Source organism: Equus quagga, chromosome 1 (assembly GCF_021613505.1).
Source record: "Equus quagga isolate Etosha38 chromosome 1, UCLA_HA_Equagga_1.0, whole genome shotgun sequence".
Taxonomy (NCBI): Eukaryota; Metazoa; Chordata; class Mammalia; order Perissodactyla; family Equidae; genus Equus; species Equus quagga.
The window spans coordinates 52,070,330-52,095,086 of NC_060267.1; the positions used below are offsets into that span (position 1 = coordinate 52,070,330).

General features: G+C 46.1%; 1 protein-coding gene across 1 annotated transcript in view; it reads left to right on the top strand.

Annotated features, from left to right (window-relative positions):
- The window catches only part of ANO2 (anoctamin 2), a 325,024-nt gene that overhangs the window by 48,405 nt on the left and 251,862 nt on the right, over positions 1–24,757 (top strand). The window contains exon 4 of the mRNA XM_046676889.1: positions 19,697–19,795. Within this exon, the coding sequence (XP_046532845.1) occupies positions 19,697–19,795 (99 nt within the window). The remainder of the gene's footprint in view (positions 1–19,696; positions 19,796–24,757) is intronic.

Sequence of the window (24,757 nt, forward strand, 5' to 3'; positions counted from 1 at the left end):
CCCTTAATGAAGTTGCTGGGTAGCGTGTTCCTTCAGGGCAGTGCTAAATCTCAGTGCCACCTTCTCTGGCTTCTCTAAGTAACAAAATACACCCTTTCCAGCAAGTTTGTGCGTCCACATAGGATGCTGTATAAATCAGTGCGGGAATGTCATGTTCCCATAAATCTGTTGGCTCCTTGAGGGATCACTATCTAGGTTTGCTGGTGTTGTGTACATGTTTCTATGCTGCGTGGACTGAGCTTAAGAGAAAATCACTAAGGCTAATATCCAGGGCATTCATATTATAGTTAATGAATCGATAACTTCATCCAGTGTTTGGGGCACACTCACTATTATCCAGGCATTGTACTGGGGCTGGTAATACAGTGGGGGAACAGAGTTGGTCTCTGCCCAAGGGATCAGCATGATACTATGGAAAAGCATGAAAGTCAGACAGACCTGAGTGTGAATCTTGATTGCTTCAGTTCTTACTGTGTGGTCCTGTGTTCTTGCTTACTGTGTAACTGAACAAGTTACTCAACCTTTCTGAGCCTCACTTTCTTCATCTATAAAGTGGGGGTTATTCTACTTCCTTTACAGTGTTACTGTGAGAATTACAAATACATCAAACATAATCCGGTTGGTATAGGTTTACACGTAGTAAACAGAGAGTCATAAAAACTGTCCACTAGTACAGTAGTGATTGTAGTAAAATACAAAACCCAAACCCTCTGGTCTGCTGTAGCTTATAGTAATAGCTAGAATTTATAGTGTATGTTTCCTGGTATAGACTATGTCCTTAGTGCGTTACATGTATTAATGCGCTTAATCCTTACAACAATCAAATGAGGTAGATACTTTTAATATTTTGTAGAAGGGGAAACTGAGGCATAAGAAAGTTAAATAACTTGCTCAAGGCCACACAACTGGTGAAGTTTTGGCTGGGGATTTGAACTCAGGCAGTCTTACTTCATGTTACATGCTCTTACCCACTGTATTATACTGCTTTTCCATAAAATGCTCAGTCTAATAATGTTTCTAAGTTAACAATTGCATTCGTTTTCTAAGGCTGCCATAAAATATTACCTCAAATGTGTTGGCTGAAAACAACAGAAATTTATTCTCTTACAGTGTTAGAGGCCAGAAGTTCCAATCTAGGTGTCGGCAGGGTTGGTAACTTCCGGAGGTTCTGAAGGAGAACCGTCCCACGGCCCTCTCCCGGCTTCTGATGGTTGCCAGCAATCTGTGGTCTTCCTTGGCTGGTGGCTGCATCACTCCATTCTCTGTCTCTGTCTTCACATGGCCATCTTCTCTGTGCACCCTTTCCTCTTGTTATAAGGACACCAGTTGTTGGATGTAGGGCCAACCCTAATCCAGTATGACTTCTTCTTAATTGACTATATCTGCAGCACTCCTATTTCCAAATGAGGTCACATTCGGAGGTTCCACATGGACATGAATTTTGGAGAGACTGTATTCAACCTTATAACAACCATTTGCTCTTTACTTGAAAATGGAAATTGATGAAGGAATGTTTATTTACTGTCATTCCAAAAGGCAGGTGAAATAATTAAAATAATGCTCCGAGAATCTAATCATATTTTAGAACATGATTCTGACTGGTTTGGACCATGGCCAGACAGTGGACTAAGATGGACGCTTACGTCCCCTCAGCTAGCCCTGACCTTGGCCAAACCAGACACCATGATGCCTCCCCCATGCCCTTGCCTTGGACTTCTATCTCATCAGTCAGATACCTTCATCCATTTGTCATCTGATGTGGCTTTGAGTTATTTTACTTTGCTCATTTCTCTGCTCTGCGTGGGCTCTGATTTGTCTGCCCCCTTAAAATGCATCAGTGAGAGTAAGCGGAGTCTTCTTCTCTGTCATTCTAGATGTGGCCTAGGCCACATTGGCTTTTTATGGTAGCCACATCATGCGAAGCCCTAGGCCTGGTTCTACTGCTCCAGACAGTGATTTTGAGCAAGTCATTGCCTCTCTGAGCTCACCTGCTCTTCTGTAGAATGGGGATCATCACCCGTAATCACCAGGGTATCGTGAGTCAAGTGGCCTGATGTGTTTGGATGCTCTCTCTTACCTGCGCAGCATAAGAATGTGTTAGTGGCAGATATTAGGCATCTGCTACAGGTTCAGATGAAAGGACTGGAAGCTCTCGCAGATGTCTGCCTTCCATGGTTGATCCCAGTCCCTGGAGGGCTGTCAGTGGGGATAGTTAGCGTGGGAGGGGTAGCGGAATGGATCCAGGAGGTAGAGTGTCTGGTCCAAACTTTTGATCCGGAGATGTACCCTTTGATGTACCAGAATGGAATTCCTCCCAGAGCAGTGTTGAGGCCAGCAGGCCAGTTCGCCTTCCCCTGTATTCTCTGGTAGGTGCGTTACAAACTTGTGTGGCTGGGTTTTGGCCCTGGGCCATCCTCCCACTGGCACTTGTCTGCCTCTTGAAATCTTATAGTCTGTCCTAGTGGTGATCTCGCTAGGTCAGGAGATGTGAAACATGTACCCTGAGATCAGAGCAGTAAAAGGACAAGCATTGACTGGACATACTACATGAAGGCACAGTATTAGTCTGGGCTTCGAGAGTTGAAAGGCACAGAGGCAGCCTTCAGGAAGCTTGCAGTCAAGTATAGCAGATAGACATGTAAACAGTCACAGTAATGAGAGAAGGGCAGGTAGACATGCATCCATAGTAAGGCCTGCTCTGGGTCAAGGATTGGCAGGCCAAATGCGGTCCACACCTCTTTTGGTAAAAGAATTTACCTGGAATTTAGCTACACTCCTTTATTTATGTTTGGTCTACTATGGCTTTTGGGCTTCAGTAGCAGAGTTGAGGAGCTGTGACAGAGACCATGTGGCCAGCAAAGCTTAAAATATTTCCCATGTGCCCTTTTATAGAAAAAGTTTGCTGACCCCTGTCCTGGGCAATGGACCAGCAGGTGAGAGTTCTGAATAAAAGATAGACATAGACCCTGTTCTTAGTGGTTTTCTGGATTTTTGTGTGTGCAACTAACACACAGAATTCCCAGAAAGGTGAACTGGAGGAGCTGGCTGGGGGACCGCTTTGGAGACGTGTGTAAGGTTTTGACTGGAAGCGAGATGTCAGAAAATGTGGCAGCTGAGCACGAGGCATGAGGACCAGAGGGAGCTGTGTGCCCGGAAGTGAACATTCACAGGTGAATGAAAGGGCTGAGAAGGAATCCAAGGCCAGCGGCCAAGCAAGACAGGAGACTGTGATAACAGGGGCTGCGCGGATCCAATGCAAAGCTTCAAAGAAGCTCACAACTCTGGCGTTGGAAGGGTCCTCACAGACGTCTCACCCCACCCTTCACTGCATAAGTGAAGAGAAGGGAGGGAAGAGAGGTGACTTGTCTAAGCTTATGCAGCTAGTGAACGGCAGGTCAGGTGGAAGTCCTGTCTCCCTTCCCCAGTTGTGAACTGAACCCTGAGACACTGACTGTATGATCTAGCTGTTTAGGGGAAGGGGCTGGGAGCCTCACGTTCCTCCCCAGCGGCTCCCCTCTTTTAAATTTTCTGCAGCCCTTAGGCTCTTAGTCTTTTTTCCTACCTCCTGTAGGGTTTCCCAGTCTGTAAGCTACTTGAGGGCAGGGTCTGTGCCTGGTTCCCCTCCGAGTCCCTCCTTGTTCATAGTGAGGACTCTGGATGTGTGAAAGCACTGAGCATTGAGGCGTCTGTCCCTATCTTCCTGAGCATGCAGGTGGGAGGTCTGGGCTTCCGTGGGTGTCCCTGGACTGGAGTGTGAGTAGGGCAATGTTACCTCTCAACAGTGATGGCTAGTGTCACTGGGGCTGAAAGGCCCCTCCAGAAGGCTGCAAGGCTGTCACTGAGCCCAGCCGGCTTTGCAGCTCCCCATGAAGTTTGTCACATACACTCCGGCCACCTGCAGAGACTTTCCTCCAAAACGCTTCACCACCCCTGAACAAGGAGCTTCTTCAAATGCTGGATGTCTCCCAAGCAGTCCCATCAGCTCAGGGAGGATTCAGCCGGGATGCCATGCATCTTCGGCGATTGACAGAAACACCTCATTCGTCCTGATGTGCTGACAGAAAGGCTAGAAGAGCAGCCAGAGACGTCGCTCCAGCTCAGCCCATCCCTAATCGACAGGACATGCTCCTCTCAGCCTCCTTCGGTCTTTGAGCAGTCTCTCCTTGGCTTCCCCCAGCATGCTGGACGGCCCCAGCCCGATCCTTCCAGAGAGGCAGGGATGGGTCAGGGACGAGGATGGGCAGGAGAATGCAGCAGGCATGTGGTACACAGTGAGTTGGACAGTATTGCCCGTGGAGTCCCAGACTTGCTGGTCACGTCTACAGCAACCCAAAAGTTGTCCAGAGTCAGCGGCTTAGCCGGCCCAGCGGTAGGGCCAGAGAACATGGGCCAAAATTCAGGAGCCCGGGACACCAGGTGTCATGGGACAAAGAGAGAGAGAGAGAGACAGAAAAGAGAGCTGCTTTAGGCACTTTTAGGCAAAAATTATGCAATTCTGACCCTGGCAGGGCCTATAAACTCCTCAGTCCTCACCCTTCTCTTTCATTTGCTTTATCTGGTCTTTTTATTTATAGCAGCATAGCAATCGGTCACTAATAGTAACCTTGCTGTCCAGCCCAGGTTAAATTACCAAATATTCAGGGAAAAAAAAGCCCCCAGTGCAAATACTGCCCTATCACCAAAGGAAATAATAAGTATGTGCACCTGCCATGTGCATGCCCATGGCCAGTGTTTCCCACAACTCTTCACACCGACTCGCCACAATAGCCCCGTGCAGGAGGTCGTGTGCTCCCTTCTGTGGACCAGGGCTCAGAGTGGTTGAGTAACCGCCAAGGCCGTGCAGACGGAGCGCTGCAGGGCTCTCAGGTTCTGGAGCCTGTGTCTTTCCATTATACCGTGCCTCCTCCCAGGACCATGGGTACATCATTTTCTTGGGAAAAGGACTAATTAGGAAGCTTGTCCAGAGCCTTGACAGGGCTGGCCCTCTTTGTGGGCAGAAGTGAAGGTCTAGGTAGCATGATTTTTAAAAAAATTGAGGTATAATTCTTATACCATAAAATCCACCCTTTTAGAGTGTACAACCCAGTGGTTTTTAGTGTATTCACAAAGTTGTGCAGCCATCACCAGGCAGCGTGCTTTGAGCCTCTTTAGAAAGACACTGGGACCCTTATCCTCTCCCCACCAGCCCTCTAGTGTGCCTGGGTGTCTGCTGTGAGTGACCGGTGGGATAAAGCGTTCACAGCCCATCACACTTCGGCTGGGTGGGCTCAGGTCTTCACCAGGCTGAGGCGTTCAGCCCCAAAAGGGTTGCCTTGTCATAGATGGACTAGCTAAGTCACTTGGTAGTTCCTGAGTGAGGCAACATGAACTTAGACTATGAGCTTCTTGAGGACATTCCAGGACCTCCCTTAGCTGGAAAGGATGTGGGTTATATGACAGGTAAGCCAGGATTAGGGAATGTACAGGCCACAGAGCCTTCAGAGCAAGACAGAGGCAGATGGAGGATCCCATGGAGAGATCTCAGAAACAGATGGCTACCAGCAGAGGGAGAAGTGAAAGCATAGTTTACTCTTATCTCATTTACCTGGACCTGGTTGAAGCTGGCTGCCACCCTGGGCCTGGTTTCTGGATTTCTTCTCTGATGAATAAAACGAGCTTCGGAGATTGTACATCTCCAGCTTTCTCTGGTCTCAGAAACATTCACGAAGCTTCCCGAGAATGTGTGCATGGCCTGTGGAGGATTCTAAGTGGGATATGCTGGGCTTTACAGCTGGGGCCTGAGTGTGTCTCCTCATGGGCTAAGACTTTAGGAGACCCGGATTCCTCCTCTACCCATTGATGGGTTTCTGGAACCCCCCCTTGGTTCCACTTGCTCCAGTGAACCATTTGTAGTCCTTACTCTACTCTGGGCACGGTGTTGGGTGACTAGGTGCTTGATGAACAAGACAAGGACCCAGTCTTTAATAAACCATGATTTTTTTTGATCCTTTAAAAAATATAGATATCCCCAAGAGGCGTTCTGCTTTGACCTAGTAGTTATTTAAAACCCATCAGATGATTTTTTCGGATTATATTCTTGAGAGCAGGTTTTGCTTTGGGGCAGTGGAAAGGAAACTAAGTACTGTTGTCCCTCTTTCTGGCCGACTTCCTGGGGGTCGGCATCCAGGGTTAAGATTGGTGTCACAGCTAGCTTAGACCATATCTTTGTGCCAATTAGAAAAAGCTCTCCTTTTCTCAAGGTGATTTATTTCCATTTTTTGAAAGTCATCTTAATTTGATGATTTTGTTAGATCAAGACGCTTTGCTGCCATTCATCAGAAGACTGTCATAACACATATACACCTCTAAAGCGTGTTCACTAGGGTTGGTGCCCCCTTCATGTAGCATCTTTGTGCAGTGCATGGCCTGCACAATTGCATGAGGCCACCTGGGTTAGGATAAGCACTATAGCTCAGGAAATACCGTTTCTGGCTGGTATCTGCTGCATTTCTTGTCCAGGAGAGGGGCCTCACCCTGAGTAGGACCTTTTTTCTTTGCAAGTTTTAGGATATAAGAAGGGATGGGAGCCTTGCGGAAGGAAGACAAGAAGAAACCCAGTTCTATCCAGTTGGCGGAAGTCTCTGTGACTCCGCTGTAGCTCAGTCCTGGGCTTCCCCAGGAGGCTGGGAGCTTCATAGCCCATGGAATCACATTTGCGGTAGAATGATTGAAGGACCACTTCTTCAGGCTGAAGTGCTAGGAGAATTCCCACCCTTCATGAAGTCAAAGGGTCTTTCAGAGGGAGGGGACCTTCTGAGTTCAGCCTTGTCACTTTACAGGTAAGCAGGAAGCAGAGGCCCAGGGAGGCTCAGGTGTGACATTCCTAAGGTACCGCAGATGGGAAGTGCGGAGCTGGCCCCACGACCTGGGTCTGTACGACTCATCGACTTGTCCCTGGTTTCTCCCACTGCCCTGGGGGCTGAGCAATGCTGGAATAGTGTGGGTCCAGATGAGCAAGAAAGGGCCACCTTTCTCCAGAGGCCTCTCAGAATACCGGGATATCCTGTCCGCTTGGGACATAAAGAACCCGCTCCGTGCAGAAGGCACTCTGGAAATGCCTTCGTCTGTCTGCCTCTCTGAAGGGGATTTCTTAGCACGTTTGGCTTTTTACTTTCCCTTCCTATTGTCTTCGATGCCTGGGTAGGCTGAACTTTGAAATAAATTTTGGGTATTTACTTCTTTTATCCCTTCAAACACACACGTTTAGTGAGAACTATGAGAATCTTGGATTTATGAGGGCTCCCGCTGTTCCTCACGGGAATTTGACTTGACAATGGCCCCAACAGCAGCTAGGTTTCTCTCCAGGGCCAGTGAGCCTTACTCAGGTTCCCTGAGAATGAGTTATACCTTATTCTCCTGATTGTTGTTGATTATGATTACTGATTGTGAAGTTTTCAGCTGAGAGGGAGCAGGTGCCACAGGGAGACCACCATTGTCTTGGACAAGCCACTCCCTGCATCACGGCTGAATCAGAAGGGTCATCGTCACTCGAGGGGGGCACACACCTCATTGTGTTCCCCAGACTCATTTAATCTCTTTTCCCCCTGGACCCTGAGCAACTGTGGCTTGTGTTCTGGCCTGAATAAAGGTTAAATAGACAACATGCACTTGTTTCAGGGCCACCATGCACGTGGCATTGCGCCAGCATCAAGGAACTAGAGTTAAAAATGGAGAAGCCTTAGAAATAGTGTTGACCCCTGAGAGGTTAGAGAGAGAAATTCTTCTCTTTGTTGTGTTGTTTGAGATGATGTTGACCCTCCTTTTTGTTGAAACCCTACTGGGCTTAGCTCTGTGGTGATGCTGGGAGGAACCCAGTGAGCTGCACAGCTGGATCTCTGTCCCCCTGGAGACAAGGGAGTCAGACATGGAAAGATGCCCATAGACAAACATGGAGCCGCATGTCACGGACAACTGACAAGTGAGGAGACTGGGAGCACTCACTTTAGGTGTCTGGAAGGACTTTTTGGAGAAGGTGTGGCTTGAGCCAGAGCATGCATGGAGGACCACCTTTGGAAGGGAGCCTTAGAGAATTCTCGTGGCCTTGCGGGTGGACCTGGGGCGCCAGCTCAGCCGTGGCCAGCACATTCTCCATTTGGTCTCACCTCTAGGCTTCTCACCCCTCCTTCTTGCTCACCTCTTGCTCCCTATTCTCTCACTTGCCCTCTGTCATCCACCCTACCCCAAGCCCTCATCTCCTCAACCTTTTCCAGCTTCCTTCTCCCCCCACCCCAGTGTCTATGTTTCTGATTATTCCCCCCAGTTAGTGTTGCTTGCATTCTTCTGCATTGAATCTCATTTTGTTATTTCCTGTCCCATATTTTCTAAACTCCCCAGGTCCCTTCTCATTTATTTCCCCATCGTCTCTGGTGCTGTTTGCAGCACCGCCCAGTTTGTTATCATCTGCAGATTTAATTAGCATGGTTGATGACCCCTTTTCTTCTAGACTGGACGCCATGGGAAGGGATGGGTGGTCTCAGGCAGGGCCAGCTCGACAGCCGTGCATGTGTGCAGGGTCACGGCTGTGGAAAAGCCTGTTTTGGCTGCATAAAGGGGATGTGTTCCAAACTGGGCTCTCGCCTCATATAGGGGAAAAAATGCCCCAAGAGCCAGGTTTTTCTGGGAAAAAAGGGAGGCTCCTGGAAACCGGATTGCACAAACCCCTTCAATTCAAATTCCTCTGGCCAGAAGACACCATCTGCAAAATCCAATTATTATTAGCATCGGGCACCTATAACGTGCCAGACATTGTGCTGATGCCTTTTTGGTGTCATTGCTGATCTTCACAAGCACTCTGCGAGGTCACTGTTGCTTCCGGAGTAGTATTTTTCTATTTTACTAAAAAGGAAACTGAGCCTCAGAGACTATATAACATACCCATGGTCACACAGGGGGTAAATGGCAGAGCTGGGATGTTAAGCTCAGTTTCTCTGAGCTCTTCCTTTAATGTACCCTGCTCCTCAAAGACCCCCATCTACTTCAGAGACCCTGGCCCCTGGACCTCAAGGCTAATGGGTTATTTTTGTGGCACCCTTGGCAGATGGGCTAATTCTGGATATTTTGGGAAGCCCACAAAATAATCAACTGCTCTATTCTTTTTTATCATCACAGTGATGGGTCTTTTCCTGAGTGTCCCTGATGAGCTCATCAATATCAGATCCAAGATCTAGATTTGAGCTAATTTAATAACCTTTATTCATAAACCAATTTCTTTAAGCTCCACCTTAATATGTCTCAAGTCTGAGTCTGGTGTGGTGGGAGCGGGGGCTGGTGTGATAATTGCTGACACCGGCTTTTACGTCCCGTCTGATACCTCTGTGGGCCCCACAGTGGTTTTCAGCTTCACTCCCTGAGCCGTGGGTGGTGGTTCTCGATGGAGCGCTACGCATTTCTGGAGGGATGATTTTTTCCTTGTGCGGGACTTTCCAGTACATACAAGCATGTTTGCATCCTTGCTTCCATCCGCTGAATGGTAGTGGTGCTCCCCACTCATTGTGACAGTCAAAAGCTCCCATCCCTTTCCAAGGGGAAGGGTGCAGCTCTTGTGGTTTGCATAAAGTGACACAAAGCCCACCTCAGGGCCAAAGGAGGCTGAGCAGGTGGAGCCCTGGTTCTCCAAAGGGTAGCCCCTTGAAATATTTGGTTTGAAGACAGGGTCCTGTAGCTGAAGAAAGCTTGTAGCTAGTGTTATAGAAGATTTCATGGCTTCTTTGTACATATTCAAAGTGTGCCTGGCCTCCCTACAGAAGATCTCAGTTATGAAGGATTATTGGCCCCTAGAAGGGAGACCCAGAGCCCCGCCTTCAAGAACCTGCCTCCTCTGACCTGAGGATGGTCACAGTGGCACATGGGAGGCTTGCCCCTCTATTCTCTAGGTTGACCACAGCCTAGACCAACCCCAGAGCAGATGGATAGTCACTGCCCATCTATTGCATTTCTTGGTCTCACTGGAGAATGGGAAGAAGTTTCCACCTTGAGCTCCATTGAGAAAAGAGGAAGGCACTCTCTCAGGGCTCCCTGATAGGGGGACTTTTGTCCTTCTTTATCCTGTTGAAGATATAATTAACCTGAGTGAACACACAGGGTTGACCCACCGAGATCCCTGTTGTGAAGTTCATAGGCAACAGCAACATAGTGGGCAGTTTGGCCAGCAAAAGCCACATCTCAGCCCTCCGGCTCCCCAGCTTCCGCCCTGCTTCAGGCAGGCTGGTCTCCATATGCTGTACTCACTTCTCCTTACACTTTTGCTTATCCCATTCCTTCCCTTCCTTGCCACTTACAACCCTTTTTGTGTGTGTAAATATGGTCATACGATGTTCAAAGTAGAACTCAAGTTCATTCTCCTTCATGACATCCTTTCTGGTTCCTCTGGCCCAGAGTCAGCTCTTCCACTGGTTTCTTATCTCAGTGAGAACTCTTGGTTGCATTGATAGAAAGCCCAACTCAAACTAGCTTAAACAACAAAGGGAGTTTATAAGCTCGTGTAATTAGGAAGCCCATAAGTAGGTCTGGTGAGGCTTGATCCAGCAGGTCAAATGATGTCTCCAAACACCCCCTATTTCTCTATCTTTTTGCTCAACCTTCTGCACGTTCTACTTCATCCTCTATTTACTCAGTGGTCCCTTGGCTGACCCAGGCCTTCCCTTTATGGAACAAATTGACTGCCGCTATTCTCCTGAGTTCTGGCAGAAAGGGAAAGCTGCTTTCTCCAACTCTAGCCAACATTTCCTCACATCTTATTGGTTCTGATTGCATTACAAACATATTCCAGACCAATTGTTGTGGCCAGGGGGATGGATATGCTGATTGGCTCAGGCTAAGTGGACCTATCCTTGGAGTTGGTAGTGAGGTCAAGTCTATTGAAAACATGTGGCTGAGATCCAGGAGGAGCAAAATCTGGCAATTGTTGATGAGTGAGAGGGAGACAACAAACAAATGAGCATTCACTAGTTGTCTTGTCCATTTGGACATTAGTCATTCCAGTCATGGTGTTATTCATCTGTCTGGTGTATTAGCTACCATTTATCTGGTTTCCAAAGAGACTGAAAGCCATATGATGGTATGATGGCTTATATTTCTTCTGTATGCCCTTAACTCTTAGCACATTGCTGAGCACATGGTTGTTGCCTGATAAATACATGTTGAATTGAAATATGTTGAGATGATTAAATCCTAGGAAATAGTGCAATTATTCCTTAAGGGAGAGATAAGTCACCACTAAGACGAAACAACAGCACACCTTTGGGAGGGAGGGGAGTTAATTACCAATAGTATGAAGGTTTTGTAGAAGTGTCTCGAGGAGGGAAGAAAAGTATCAAAATCAAAGGATCACATAAGTTTTGAGTTAGGAGGGATATCAGAAATAGGGAAACTTTCAGAGATGATGTGTTGGGCTTTGATGTGCCTGGAAATGCTTCTTTCTCTTTCCCTGGGACATTTATCATATAGGCCAGAGGAATGAAGGTCAGGAAGGAGATACTGGGCATTCATGTCCAAAGGTTTGAGAGCTATTGAATTTAGTGGTACTCTTGATGATCCGTAGGGTGACCCTATGACTTATTGTCCAATCTGGGACATTTTTGTTAATCCTAAATTGCTAAACTGGATGGGATGATGAGTCAAGGAAATAAACCGGGACTGACCTAGTCCAACCAGGACCTATTGATTATCCTTGCTTTGAGTAACTATCAACCATCCAACTCTCAACCACCCTTTGCCTACCACTCTGCCTCTGCCTTCCATTCCTCTGGGCAATGAAATGCTCGCAGTCTTCTGGTGGGGGTGAGTGGGAAGCACACATTGCTGAGAGTTAGCATTCTGCAGCATCTGATTCCACTTGCAGGATGTCAACTGTCTGAAATAGTTATACTCTGATGAATAGGAAAGGGCGGCATTTCCCTCTGGTCTTTCCTCATGGTTTATCTATGACCTTTCCCCCTCTGTTTGGGGCTGGGCCTGTGTGCCTGAAGCCTGGTCATCAGCCTCCCAGCCTTTCTTAGTTTTGAAGAGGCCCTGTCCTTTCTGCCAACATCTCCAGGGCTTATGGATTTTCATCCTTTTTTGTTTAAAGATTTTATTTTTTTCCTTTTTCTCCCCAAAGCCCCTCGGTACATAGTTGTATATTCTTCGTTGTGGGTCCTTCTAGTTGTGGCATGTGGGACGCTGCCTCAGCATGGTTTGATGAGCAGTGCCATGTCCACGCCCAGGATTTGAACCAACGAAACACTGGGCCGCCTGCAGTGGAGCGCGCGAACTTAACCACTCGGCCATGGGGCCAGCCCCAATTTTCATCCTTTTTATGGTAGAAATTTGGTCTCTGGCTTCTGGATTCTGTTCAGCCTGTTACTTTCTGCATTGTAAATTCCCAAGAGAAGCATTCTCTTTTATCTTTAACCTCACTCGGTGTTTGCAGGTACATGCCAGGAGCTTTTGCCAAGGAGGGCTCAGCTATGATTTCTCTCAGGTGGGATCCAAGAAGCATGGTAGGATCCCTGTAGAGGTCAAGGGCGTGTGTTCTGTGATCCAAATGGCAGGTGCGTGCTCTGCATTTTGAGTACCACGGCAGAGATTTGGCATTGGCTGCCCATGGTCTTGCTCTTTAAAAAATACTTTTATATATACTTTATAGTTTGTAGAATACTTTAGTGTATATAATCTTGTTTGATTCTGGGATAGCATGGAATCATTATTAACTTTTGACTGTTTATTTCTTAATTAAAACCTAACAATATACAACATATTATTAAACAAATAAAATGTTTGACAAATAATATATTTTAATGAAAAATAGTGATAATTTTCAAAACAAAAATAAATTATGAGAAATGTGGCTTTGTTTTATATTTTTGCAAATCTTTTTTCCCTAGCCTTATTGAGGTATAATTGATGTATAATAAACTGTACATATTTAAAGTATCTGATCCGTTGAGTTTTGACATATGTACCCACTGTGAAGCCATCATCATAATCAAGATAATGCACATATCTACTCCCCCCAACAATTTCACCTGTCCCTTTGTACTGCCCATCTTTCTCTCCTCCAGATGGTATTGTTATTAATCATTATAATTATTTTAACATTGCCTCTGAGTTTCAAGAGCTTTGGTGAGTTGTCAACAATGGTGCAGCTGGTAAGTGACAGAGCTGGGCCCCAAGACAGGGTCCTCAGGTCCTATTACCCATGGCCTTCCCATGACCTATCCTACATGGTGAAGATTCTTCCTCATTTCTTCTGTGGGATTTTTTGGGTTTTTGTTAAAGATTGGCACCTGAGCTAACATCTGTTGCCATTTTTTTTTCTTTTCTTCTTCTTCTTTTCCCCAAAGCCCCCCAGTACATAGTTGTATATTCTAGTTGTAGGTCCTTCTATGCGGGACGCCACCTCAGCACGGCCTGATGAGCAGTGCCATGTCTGTGCCCAGGATCTGAACTGGTGAAAGCCCGGGCTGCCCACTTGGCCATGAGGCAGCCCTTTCTGTGGGATTTTTGAAGTAGAACAAAGCTCTGAGAACACTTAACCTGCTCGATTGCTGACTCCCTATATGGTGCTCCTTCCAGGGTGCTGTGCTGCTCTTGGGGGCCTCTGTGGCTCAGGGATTATTAGGTGGGGAGCAGGTTCTCTCTACCTTTGGTGTGGAGGGGACACTGACTTGGTTTTATTGAGTTCTCCCTCGCTACTTCATCTTCACATGGGCTTTGAGCATGTTTTCTAGGTGGCTCCTGTCTGGCGTGCAGTGAGGTGCAATGCACAGAGTAGACACTATGGTAGCAGGTCCAGAGAGCATCTCCTCTGGGTGCCTGTCCATTTTGGTGGTTAACCCAAGGGATCCTCCCAGCCAAGAATGCCCTTCCCTTTCAGGGACTTTTGGCAATGGCTGTTTGCTTTGGAAAAAGTACAAGATGAGGTGAGTTTTCATTTCTGTAGGATTCTGGGTAGGTTGTCCCCAGTCTTTGGCTGGGGACTAGGTTAAGCCTTTTCTATAAGAGGGGTCACGCTGCTGGTACCTTTTGGGTCTCTGGGACAGGGTGCAATGGGCATTTAGTCCGGCTATCTCCTTTTGCTGATCTTAACCCATCCTGGCCTTGGCCTGGGGAGGGTTGGTTTGGAGAGGAGATTCCCTTGCTCTCTTCCGGGGTCTCCCAGAAAAGTGAGTTTTCATCTTTCCTCCTCCAGTTGGGACGTTCTTCCGTGTGCTTAATTCCAAGCCACTCTGTCTCTGGGAGGTCCAGGCAGCGCCTGCTCCCTGGTCATAGGTTGGAAGTTCCTGATAGCTGAAGGGAAGTCAAGGCTTTGTTCTTAATGATGACACAGGGATAGCCCATGGTGTTCCTCAAATGGAGGAGTTGTGAGGACTATCTCATTTCCTGCTGTAATTTAAAAAGCCTCAAGGCTACGCTCCCCACTCCTCCTTCGTCTGTGATGATGGCTGCCTGGACCACAGTCTCAGCACCACCTGGCATAACTCCTTTAGCTTGTGGACATCAACCATGATGATCTGAGAATGTAGGAGTCCCTGGGGGTTTCTCCTACCCTCACTGTGGGACCACATGCCTTTGCTTCTTGCTGATCCAAGATGATCTAGGTTGGTGATATCTTAGAGGAACCTGTTCCCTCTCTGCTCCTCTCCATTGTCCACATGCACATCTCCCCACCCTTCCTCTGGCAGCCCCATTCCTGGGCCACAATGTACTGCAGCTGATGTTCTCAGCTCACAGCAGGGCCCGGGACCAGAGTACACTCAGGCGTCTGGGGTCAGCGTTGAAGTGGCTTGGCAGGACTGTGTGGGAAGGAGGCTTGTGGAGTATCGGTTTCCAGTGTTTGGCTGGGGCTGCCTCCCATTCACTCTTGTCTCTAGAGGGAGTTTGTGGTCTTGCGAAGCCACATGCAATCTTTGGATAACAACAAGAGGACATAAACAATACGGATAATCTCACCAGGAGTACGTGGGCCTCTGGTCCCTGCTGAGGGCCTTGAACAGTGGCTGGAGTACCGGTGAGAGGTGGCTGGGAGTGCACTTCTCCCCCTCTCCCCCTCATTTCTCCATCCCTCATCTACCTAATCTGTTGTGAAGGGAGGGGCTGCAGGGTTGCCCTCAGATGGGTTGGGAGCCCTCAGGGATATGTGATGCTGTCCCTCACAGGTAGTTTGTGATGGACCCTGGCATCAGGAGACCTGGATTCCGTGTCTGGTTCTGCTACTAACTAGCTATATATCCAAACTCAAGCAACTTAGTCTCTTGAGCTCCAGGTCTTCATTTGCTACTTGAGAAAGAAAGTAGGTATCCTTGGAGGTCTTTCTAACTCTAGAGTCCTTTGATCACATCAGCTCAGTCTTCTGAAATTCACTGTACCCATCAGCTGGCTCTGCTTTGAGCTGTCAGCATGAGGATGCTGAATGGCACCAAGGAAGTCTAATGCTTGGTGAGTAAAGATACCAAAGACTAACAATTGAAGTCTCTTATTTTCCAGAGTGTCCCTGATTCTTCTCCTTAGTGCTACCACACCCTTATCAGGCCAGAAGGCAGAGAGATTCCAGATATATCCAGTTCTGGTTCAATTTCATTGTGTTGTATGAGCACCAGAATGAGTTTGTGCTGGTGCATTAGGTGCCTAGGAAAGGCAGCAGTGATCTGCAAATGCAGTGAGCATCAGGGATGACTGATAGGAATGGGGAGGCTCTCCTGCAGGGTCTTCATAAAGTTCCTGATCAAGTGGAAGCTCAAATAAGTTTAGTTGTTGGCATGAGAAAAAGATTTGTAAGTGACCCTTAAGGGTATTGAATTATTCTCTCAAAACTGAACTAGATTTAAATTCTGTTGGCCAAAGTTAACCAATTACTTTCTGGGCTATGGTTACCGATTTTTAGGAACTGGTCACAGGATCCAAACAGAACCAATTAGGCATATGTGCATTTTGACACTGCAGTCACGAAGCCATCATTTTGGTTGGGTAGAGCTAATCCCCAAAGTAATGTCCGACATCTATTGAATAATGTCCGTATTCCAGGCACTAAAGCGGGGACTTCCCATACCTTATCTTGAATCCTCACATTAGTCCTGCAGTGTTTCTCTTCTTCCTTATTCAGATAAAGAAATTGAGGCTCGTTTGGTTAAGTAACTTGCTCAACATCCCACAGCTGTAAAATCCAGATTTAAAATCTTAATCTGTTTTTATCTGAAACCTAAGCTCTTTCCACTCCCCTACTTTGCCTGAAAGAATTCAAATTCTTTGAATTTGAATGGGTAGAGTGGAAGTCAGTTGGGCCTATGGAACAAGGAAATTTTTTTAAGCTCAATCTATGTTTACCTCCAATTTTAGATTTTTGGGTTAGTAAAAAGAGCTTCTGCATTTGGTGATGGCTCTGCTTAGGGATTTTCAAGTATTTGTTTCTTCTTTAGAAGACATAGCCAGTCACACCAGCTAATATTTCACATGAGCTTGCACGATTTTCTTTTGATGAGAAGGTGACAATATTACATGGCATGAAAGGAACATGACTGGATGTTAGCACCACAAAATTGCATTCCAGCTTTTGTTGTCATTTAAAACAAATCTGTTTGAGGAGAATGGAGGACAAGCATACTTCGCTGGAGGGAACTAACGTCTCCACATCGGGAAACAATTTTGCATTAGTTACTGTGAGGTTGCGCCGCAGCTCTAGAACCTCTAAAAACCATAGTGGCTAAACAAGGTAGAATTAGATCTTTCACATAAAAGTCTCGGAGACAGCCAGGGCTGTTATGACGCTCTGTGAGGTGAGGACCCACTTCTCTCTGCTCTTTCTGGCCTTGACTTTGCCATCAAGGTGTCAGATGCTTATATCCATGTTCCAGGCAGTGGGTTAAGGGCAGGGAAGAAGATGAAGGGGCCAAAGGCACCTCCTTGCTCTCTTTGAAAAGAGTTGCCAGAAGCTGCTTCCCAACACTTCCACCTACACTACACTGGCCAGAAATTGTGTTAGGGTTGCACCTAACTGCAGGGAGCTGTAGTGTTCATCCTGGATGGCCACATGCTTAGTTAAAAAATGAAAAAATGAGAATGGCTGTCAGGTGGCAGCTAGCAGTCTGCCACCAAGGCCGTGGGATTAGACCCTGGTCCTCCCAAACCTTTCTCAAACTTTGAACATCTGTAGCCACTTAGTGGACATTTGGTACACACTTAAGCCACCAATTCTAGAGTTAGAAAAAAAGGGTTCATCGTAATTTAAAAATAAAGACAAAACATAATATATTAAAATCAGTAATAGTCATGATTTCATCTTAGTGAGAGGGATGGTACTGTTTGCCATCTTTCACCAAAATCATCATTTCTGGGGCTGTGATGGAGAGCTGGGGTTGCAGGTCAGCTTCACAGATGGTTTCTTTTCTTACCTTTTATTTTCACTAAATTAGAAAAGCTTGAATTACAGTTAGAAATGGCAGCAAGTGATTGATGACTCTGTCTAGTAGTCCTGGATATCACAACCATGGATGGGTGCAGAAATTGGGGCAATTTCTTGCTGAAGGCCACTTCCAGCGTTTTGTCAGAACTATGTCCACTTGGAAGCTGGGACGAAAGTCTTAGGACGATCTCAAAGATTCCTTATCCATCTTTTGATCCAACTTTAGTCTGAGAGGCATGTCTTTATGTTCTGTTGCAACCCTTGGATGTGGTTTTCAACATTGCTCAGTAACATGGCATGTCTGTCTCCATGAGAGAAGAGAAATTGCAGGTAGAGCATAGACTGCCTGGATTCAAATACTTTTTTTTTTTAAATCACACTATTTGTATAACTTTGGACAAATTATTTAAGTTTTCCCTGCCCTAATTTCCTTAATTGTAAAATAGGGATAGTGACAGTACCTACGTGACAGCATGGCTGTGAATATTCTATGAGCTGAAGCAGATAACCACCTAGCTCCGTCCTGGCTCATGATACACACTCAGTATCTAGGCATCGTACTGTTATTATTCTCAGGTATTTGCAAACTCTTGACTATCCAAGACTTTCTACCACAGTTCAGTCTTAAATCCTGGTTTATTCTTCACTCTTTTCATTCATAAATCAGAGCATTTCATCTCTTAAGTGAAGGTGGCTTCTGGGTGTTTGAATTACTGAAGGTATTGTGGAGCTGCCGTTCACAGTCATGGAAATAGTCTCCACTTGCATTAGGAGCATCGTGAAACACCTTACGTTATTCACATTTCAGATGCGTACGTGCGCACGTCGTAGTCTGCACTGCAGTGTGGACAGCAGTCTTCTCTTGGCCGCAATTTCTCTGCCTGGCACTCGGGAAAGGCAGGCGGTCAGAGTCTGTGTGTGGCTGGCTTCCACTGCTACCTTGAACCTCACTCAGGACCAGAGGGCAGGTTGTTGAACACCAGGGACGACTGCTTTTCTGTGAGCAGTATCACCTCTGCTCAGTGCTGGTGTCCATGCATCCTGCTTCACAAAATACCCAGCAATGCAATAAAAGCCCCCTTTCTCCTGTAGCTTGGGTTGTCAGGGGGTGAACAGAGCAAGAATCTGCGAGCACACTTGCTAGGGCCGATTCTCACTACACTCCTTAGTGGCTTTATCTTAATGGAGGCGGCGTGTTAGCCAGCACCCCGGCACCTCCCCACTGTGGGGCAGGCTTTCCTGGGATTTCCAATACTCAGTTGATGAGGGAATTTTGCTGTCAGTTTGTTCTGCTTTCTCTGTGGATAACAGTGTTTGTGACTAATTTTGCAGGTAGTTTCGAAGCTTCTCACTTTATTATAAGGGGGCTTTTGCCTGTTTTTCCTACTTGTTTTGGTCTCCTTTCATTCTTTAGTGATAAAATTAATTGAATTGATGTTAGAAAGTATTTTTTTATCTGTGCGCGCGTGTCCTGAAAAAAATTTGAGGTTTTATTTGAAGATGAGAAGAAATTGATGGCTTCACGTCATAATCTGACCAATTTTTGTAACAGACACTGCGACTGGGGCCAAATGGATTGCTGAGTCAATGAGACTTAATTTTAAATGCTCATCACTGCATTTCCTTTTCTTACTTTTCCTTTTTCAGGTGAAATTAATGCGCTCACGGAATCACTTGTCCTGAGACATAGATTCATATTCTATATTCATATGGGAGCCCTCTTCAAGATTTATGCTTATGGTGTTATTTTGAGTTGTCCTGTTCAAATTATTATTTATAGCTTTACTTTTAGGCTTAGGTGAACCCCTTTTGTGATTTGGGGCTGTGACAGCACAATGGTAGAACAAGAATACAAAGTTAACGATAAACAATGAAAATACATGAATGTAGACAAGTTGTAGGCTGTTCACCGAATGCTAGTGGAGGTAAACTGACAGATATTGAGAGTCTAATGGGATTTCTGAAAATCACAATTGCTTACATTTCAAATCTGTGAGCACAATGGTTTTAACTCTTCTTTTCCTCTGAAGCCACTAAACTCCGGGGACCACGCTTTGGGATCACTACCCTATGGTTTTTAATGAGAGCATTTCTGGAATAAGAGTGGTGAATGGGGTGTAGGCGGGAGGGGACTAGCCCCGGTGAAGTTTGAAGAGAAAAAACCAACAGAAACCGAAGAAATAACAGGTCTGGGCTTCTAGCTTGGGAGCGTTGGGGAGCCAGGAAGGTAAACTATGTCCTTCTAAGTGTTTACATTTCTTCTTCTTTTGTATCTTGCAGAGTAAAAACCAGGGATCCATCTTTGTCCGGATACATGCCCCGTGGCAGGTGCTGGCCAGAGAGGCAGAATTCTTGAAGATCAAAGTTCCCACCAAGAAAGTATGAGCATGTTTCTTCTGGGTTTGGGGGCCTCCCGAGGGCTGGATGGATGTAAATAATTTGGGAACGGGGAAGGTGGGATGTTTGTTTTGTGAAGTTGAAATCCCTCTTGCCTCCCCAGAGACCCTAAATATGGGGCACTGAGGTGGGTGGGATGGGGAAGAGATTTGGGGTGGGCAGAGGAGCGGGGTTTGGAGGATCTTTTCACCTCAGAGCTCCACCTGGGATGTGCTGCACGAGAAACCCCAAACATTGCCCTGGTCCAGCTTCTTGATTTCTCTGTTATGCCTCCTTTCTCCCTCTTCTTGGGGTCCTAACACTGCCAGGCATTTCTTTAGAGTGAATGTAGCAAGGAGAGCAGACAGCAAGCCATGCTGATGCGGGCAGCAGCATGCAGGGAGAATAGCGCCAAACTTGCCGTGAAGACACCTATTCCGGTTGTGACTCTGCCACAAAGTATTGTGTGATGGTGGGTTTTGCTTGTCTCTTCTGTAAAATAGAAGATTCTTAATCAGGCGAGTTGGTTAAAATAATCTGGGGAGTGTTTTCAAAATTTTCATGCCAATGGCTCACCTCTGGGATTTTGATTCAGTTGGTGGGTATGGAACGAGGTTCTGGCATCAGTACTGTGAAAAAGTTCCACAGGAGGTTCTGTGGCACATCTGGGTTAAGAGCCACACAGTTTAGATGATTTTTGAGGTCCTTTTCAGCCAATATGGTCTAGGTATGATTTAAAAATCTCCCTAGGGAATTCCTAGGTCACAGTCTCTTTGTAAAACAAAATCCAGCAAACATCTCCAGAGAGAAAGGCAAGGTGTCTACAGATTCACCGTTTTTTTTTGTTGTTAGGCATTGTAGAAGAAAGGAGTGGCTATGGGCTTTGATCATTTGAGATGCCTCTAGGCAGGGTCCTGGGGCAGATGATACTCTAGTCTAACCGTGGGTGATCTATGGGTGATCTCTCTGTCTCTGTCTCTGTCTCTCTCCCATCACTGACACACATCCGTGGTGTCATTTCACAAGTGGTGAGCAGCTTTGAGGAGATCATCTTCATTATTCCAGCTTCCGTTACCATAATTTCCACCCTCCCCATTATTAACAGAATTCCATATTTGTTGCCTTCTGCACCACCACTGTTCTCACCTGCCTTATCATCCCCATCTTCACTATTAGTAGCAACACCATCGTGATTAACATCATTGGCTATGCTCACACCATCTTCACTACCAACAGATCTACTGTCCCCATCTGAAATCACTCATCAAATACCATTGTAACATGAATCCCCTATTCAGGAAGGGTAAAGTCTGTGGGTTCTGTTCTTATAGGTTTATTAAGATGGATAATGCCTCCATGGCAGTTGACAAATGATCATTAAACAATGATAAAACAGAGACATGAATAATACCTACAAACGTTTTGCCAGTAAAAGGTAAATGTATTGGGGTCACATGCCTGAGTGTCTTGGTTTCACAAGGGCCACACTGTGTTCTTTTCTCCTTCAATTGTACTGCTGTGTTCTTTGTCTCCTGGTTTTGGACCTCTCACTCCTAATGCCACTGTCCTCAAATGCAGGTGTCCTCTTTGTTCTGAGCTTCCGCTCCTCCTCCACTGATGGTCTCCCAGTCTGCTGAGCGTAAGACCCAAGTCAGGCTTGAATGGAGGCCTCTGCTTCCCTCTGGGTGTCCTAACTTGGCCAACCATTTCATTTCTCTTTCTTCTGTCTTCCTTCTAACTTCAGTATATACTTCTTCTGCGTTCTCTGGTTTATTTGAATATCTAATGTTCTCTTAATTTCATTCTATTTGTACCTTGCTTCCTATGTTTTTATCTCTGCTGGCTGATCCCTGGAAAGAAGGTAAGCAAAACTCTAATGCCCACGCTATTGCTACTATACCCCTGGACGATCCTTTTAGCAAGAATTCTAGAAACATAGACGTGTGCATCCTTCTTCTACTCTCCCCTCTTTGGCTCTTTTTCTTCTTTGCTTTCCTTCCCATTCTTCCTTCACTTTCATGCGTTTCCTTCACTTCTTCCCTCTCCCTTCCACCTCCCTCTCCTGATGCCTTCTCCTAGCCTCCCTCTCTGTTCTTTGGACATCTTACCACACCTCTCACTTCTCTACCACCTTCTTCTCCTCCTCATTCAGATTCAGCCTCAAGGAGTGCCTACCTCCAGGCCCTCTAGTCTTCTCTTGTCCTTTCACAAGCTCTTATCTTTGAGAGCATCATTCTGCTTAAATGACAGGTCTGCCCTCAGAGTTGCTGTGCCCCTAGGCATTTAGCCTATTGGAGCTTACCATCTGTAGTTTAGGTAGTACCTGCTCTTGAATTTGTAGATGAGATGATTAGGACAAGGACGCACTGTATCATGGCCATCTCTGAGTCTCTCTCCTCTTTCTTCTTTGCATTTTTTTTATAATTCAGATATATTTGACATATTACTTGTGTAAATTTAAGATGTACAACATGTTAATTTGATACGTTTATGTATTGTAATATGATTGCCATTGTAGTGATAGTTAACACCTCTACCATGTTACATAATTATTCTTTCTTTTTAGTGCTTGGGATAATTAAGTTGTAGTCTCTTAGCGAGGTTGATGATTATAATACAAAACTGTGTCTATATTCACTATACTGTGCATTAGATCTTCAGGACTTATTTACTACTCATTGCGAGTTCGTACCCTTAAACAATCTCTCTCTATTCGCTACCCCCCCATTCCCTGGTAACCAGCATTTTAATCTCTGGTTTGAGAAGTTTGACTTTTGAGATTCTGCCTATCTGAGATCATACAGCACTTTTCTTTCTCTGTCTGACTTATTTCATTTAGCATAATGTGCTCAAAGTCTATCCATGTTGCAAATGCAGGATGTCCTTTCTCATGGCTGAATAATCTTCCATTGTGTATATATCTCACATCTTCTTTATTCATTCTCATGTGAATGGGCACTTAAGTTGTTTGCATACTTCCTTCTCTTTCATTTTGGTGGCATAGGGTGGTAGACGCCACACCGGATGAGTCCTCAGAAGACCATACTTCCAGCCTTGGTTCTACACTTTTTTCCAGTGTCATTTGAGATGTCACTTTGTCTTTGAGAGCCTCAGTTTCCTCATCTAGGATATGGGCATAATAATACTTGCCCTATTTTTCTTAGAATGTTGTTATAAGAATCCAATTCTTAACCAGTGGTATGGAAATACCGGAGTTTATTATTATGTCTGTGTTTTCAAATATTTTTATGTGTATTCTCTGTTCCTGTTCCTCCAATCAACTTCCTTCTTGATGGAATAGGCAGCCAACATCATTGGAGCTCCCTCTGTAAGAGAGTCTTTTGAGAGACACTGAAGGACACAGAAACCATCCATGCCCTCAGAGAGCTTACAGTCAAAGGGCACAATAGGAAAAATACACATGCTCAGACATCAAAGCACCAGTTAAATGCTGTGTCAAATAGCAACTGGTAGCACAGAGGAGATTCTGTATGTAAATATGGTGGGCCAGGGGAGCAAAGCTGGGTGGTGGCTCCCACAAGACTTCAGACATAACAGAAAGATCTTTTCTCCAAAGCTTTTCGGCCCCAGACTCAACCCAGGTGGCCTGTTCTGTCATCCTTCTGCAGTCCAGCTGCATGGCCCTGGGCTTTTTTTGTATCCATAGAATGCAGTGGCTTGTAGTTGAGCTCACAGAGGGTGTCATGACCAGGAGAGGGAGATATAACTTGGTATGCTGCGTGGGTTGCATATGCTTGGAAAAATTAACCTGACAACCTGACCCCAGGGGTGGGGGTGGGCATTAAACCCAGTTCTTGAGATGAGAAAAGAGCATGGAGGGGGAGGATGAGCCAGCGTAGCCTGCAGAGGGCTGGTGCTAGGTCCAGTGGCATTTTTCCTCTTTTTTAGTGGGTGTAGGGAATGACTACAGCGAGAATAGACTATATTTGCAGAAAGCCACATCCTGGCGGCAGGGGGTCCGTGGAGGAGGATGAGGCACGGCATGGGATCAGCTAAGCATCCTCCGGGCCTGTGGAAGTTTGCATCATAGCTCAGCCGGTCCGGAGAGACCAGGAAGATGGGGAGGAAGTCACGAAATCGAGAGCTCAAACCCGGACAAATCCATAGTAATGCGTCCAGGGACTCGGAGTTCTGAGCACAGATATTAACTGGGACGGGGAATCTTGGAAGGAAGCATTTGTTTTCCAAAAACAACAACAGAAGAGCCAGTGTTTTGTGAGGGACACTCAACATCCATGCACTGGAAGTGGCGGGAAGGCTGGGCCTTTGGCCCTGAGCAGCTTGGGACAGTTTGAAATGGATGCCTCCTCTCCTCTGCTCATTACCACGGTGGCCCTTCTAGATTGTGGTCAACTTCCACATTTATTTCTCCTTCGCTTTTCTATATTTATGAATGAACACCCCTCTTTCTCACCCGTTACATTCACTTATTCTCCAAGTGCTGCCTCCTGCAGAGACAAGGCGGGAAATGGACCAGTGGGAGGAAACTGAGTCCGTTCTTGTCAATGAAATCGTGCTGATCCAGCCAGAGTCCAGTAAATTTGGAAAACGTGACATGTCTGGGATGGGTGAAAATCACTTTTGTCAACTCAGTCACAGCTTTTGTAGCTGTTCTTAATAGAGTGACTGACATGGCAGGGGTCACGTTTGCTGTTCCCAGGAGCCTGGAAGGACTTCAGCTGATGAGTCCTTTGCATGCAAGTAGATGCTGTTAACTTCCAGCAAGTCATACCTTTTCAGAAAGGCAGGCTCAGAGCTCCCCTCATCCCCAAAACAGGAGTAATAAGTGTTGTGGAGGCTGTGGTGGAGCAGTGACGAGGTATGCAGGATGCCTAGCGTAGAAGCGTGCTCAACATGTGATAACCGCCATTGCTACTGTTGTTGGTATTGTTGTACATAGGTAACCGTGTGTAGGGCAGCGCAGCTGGCACCAGATCGGGGCTG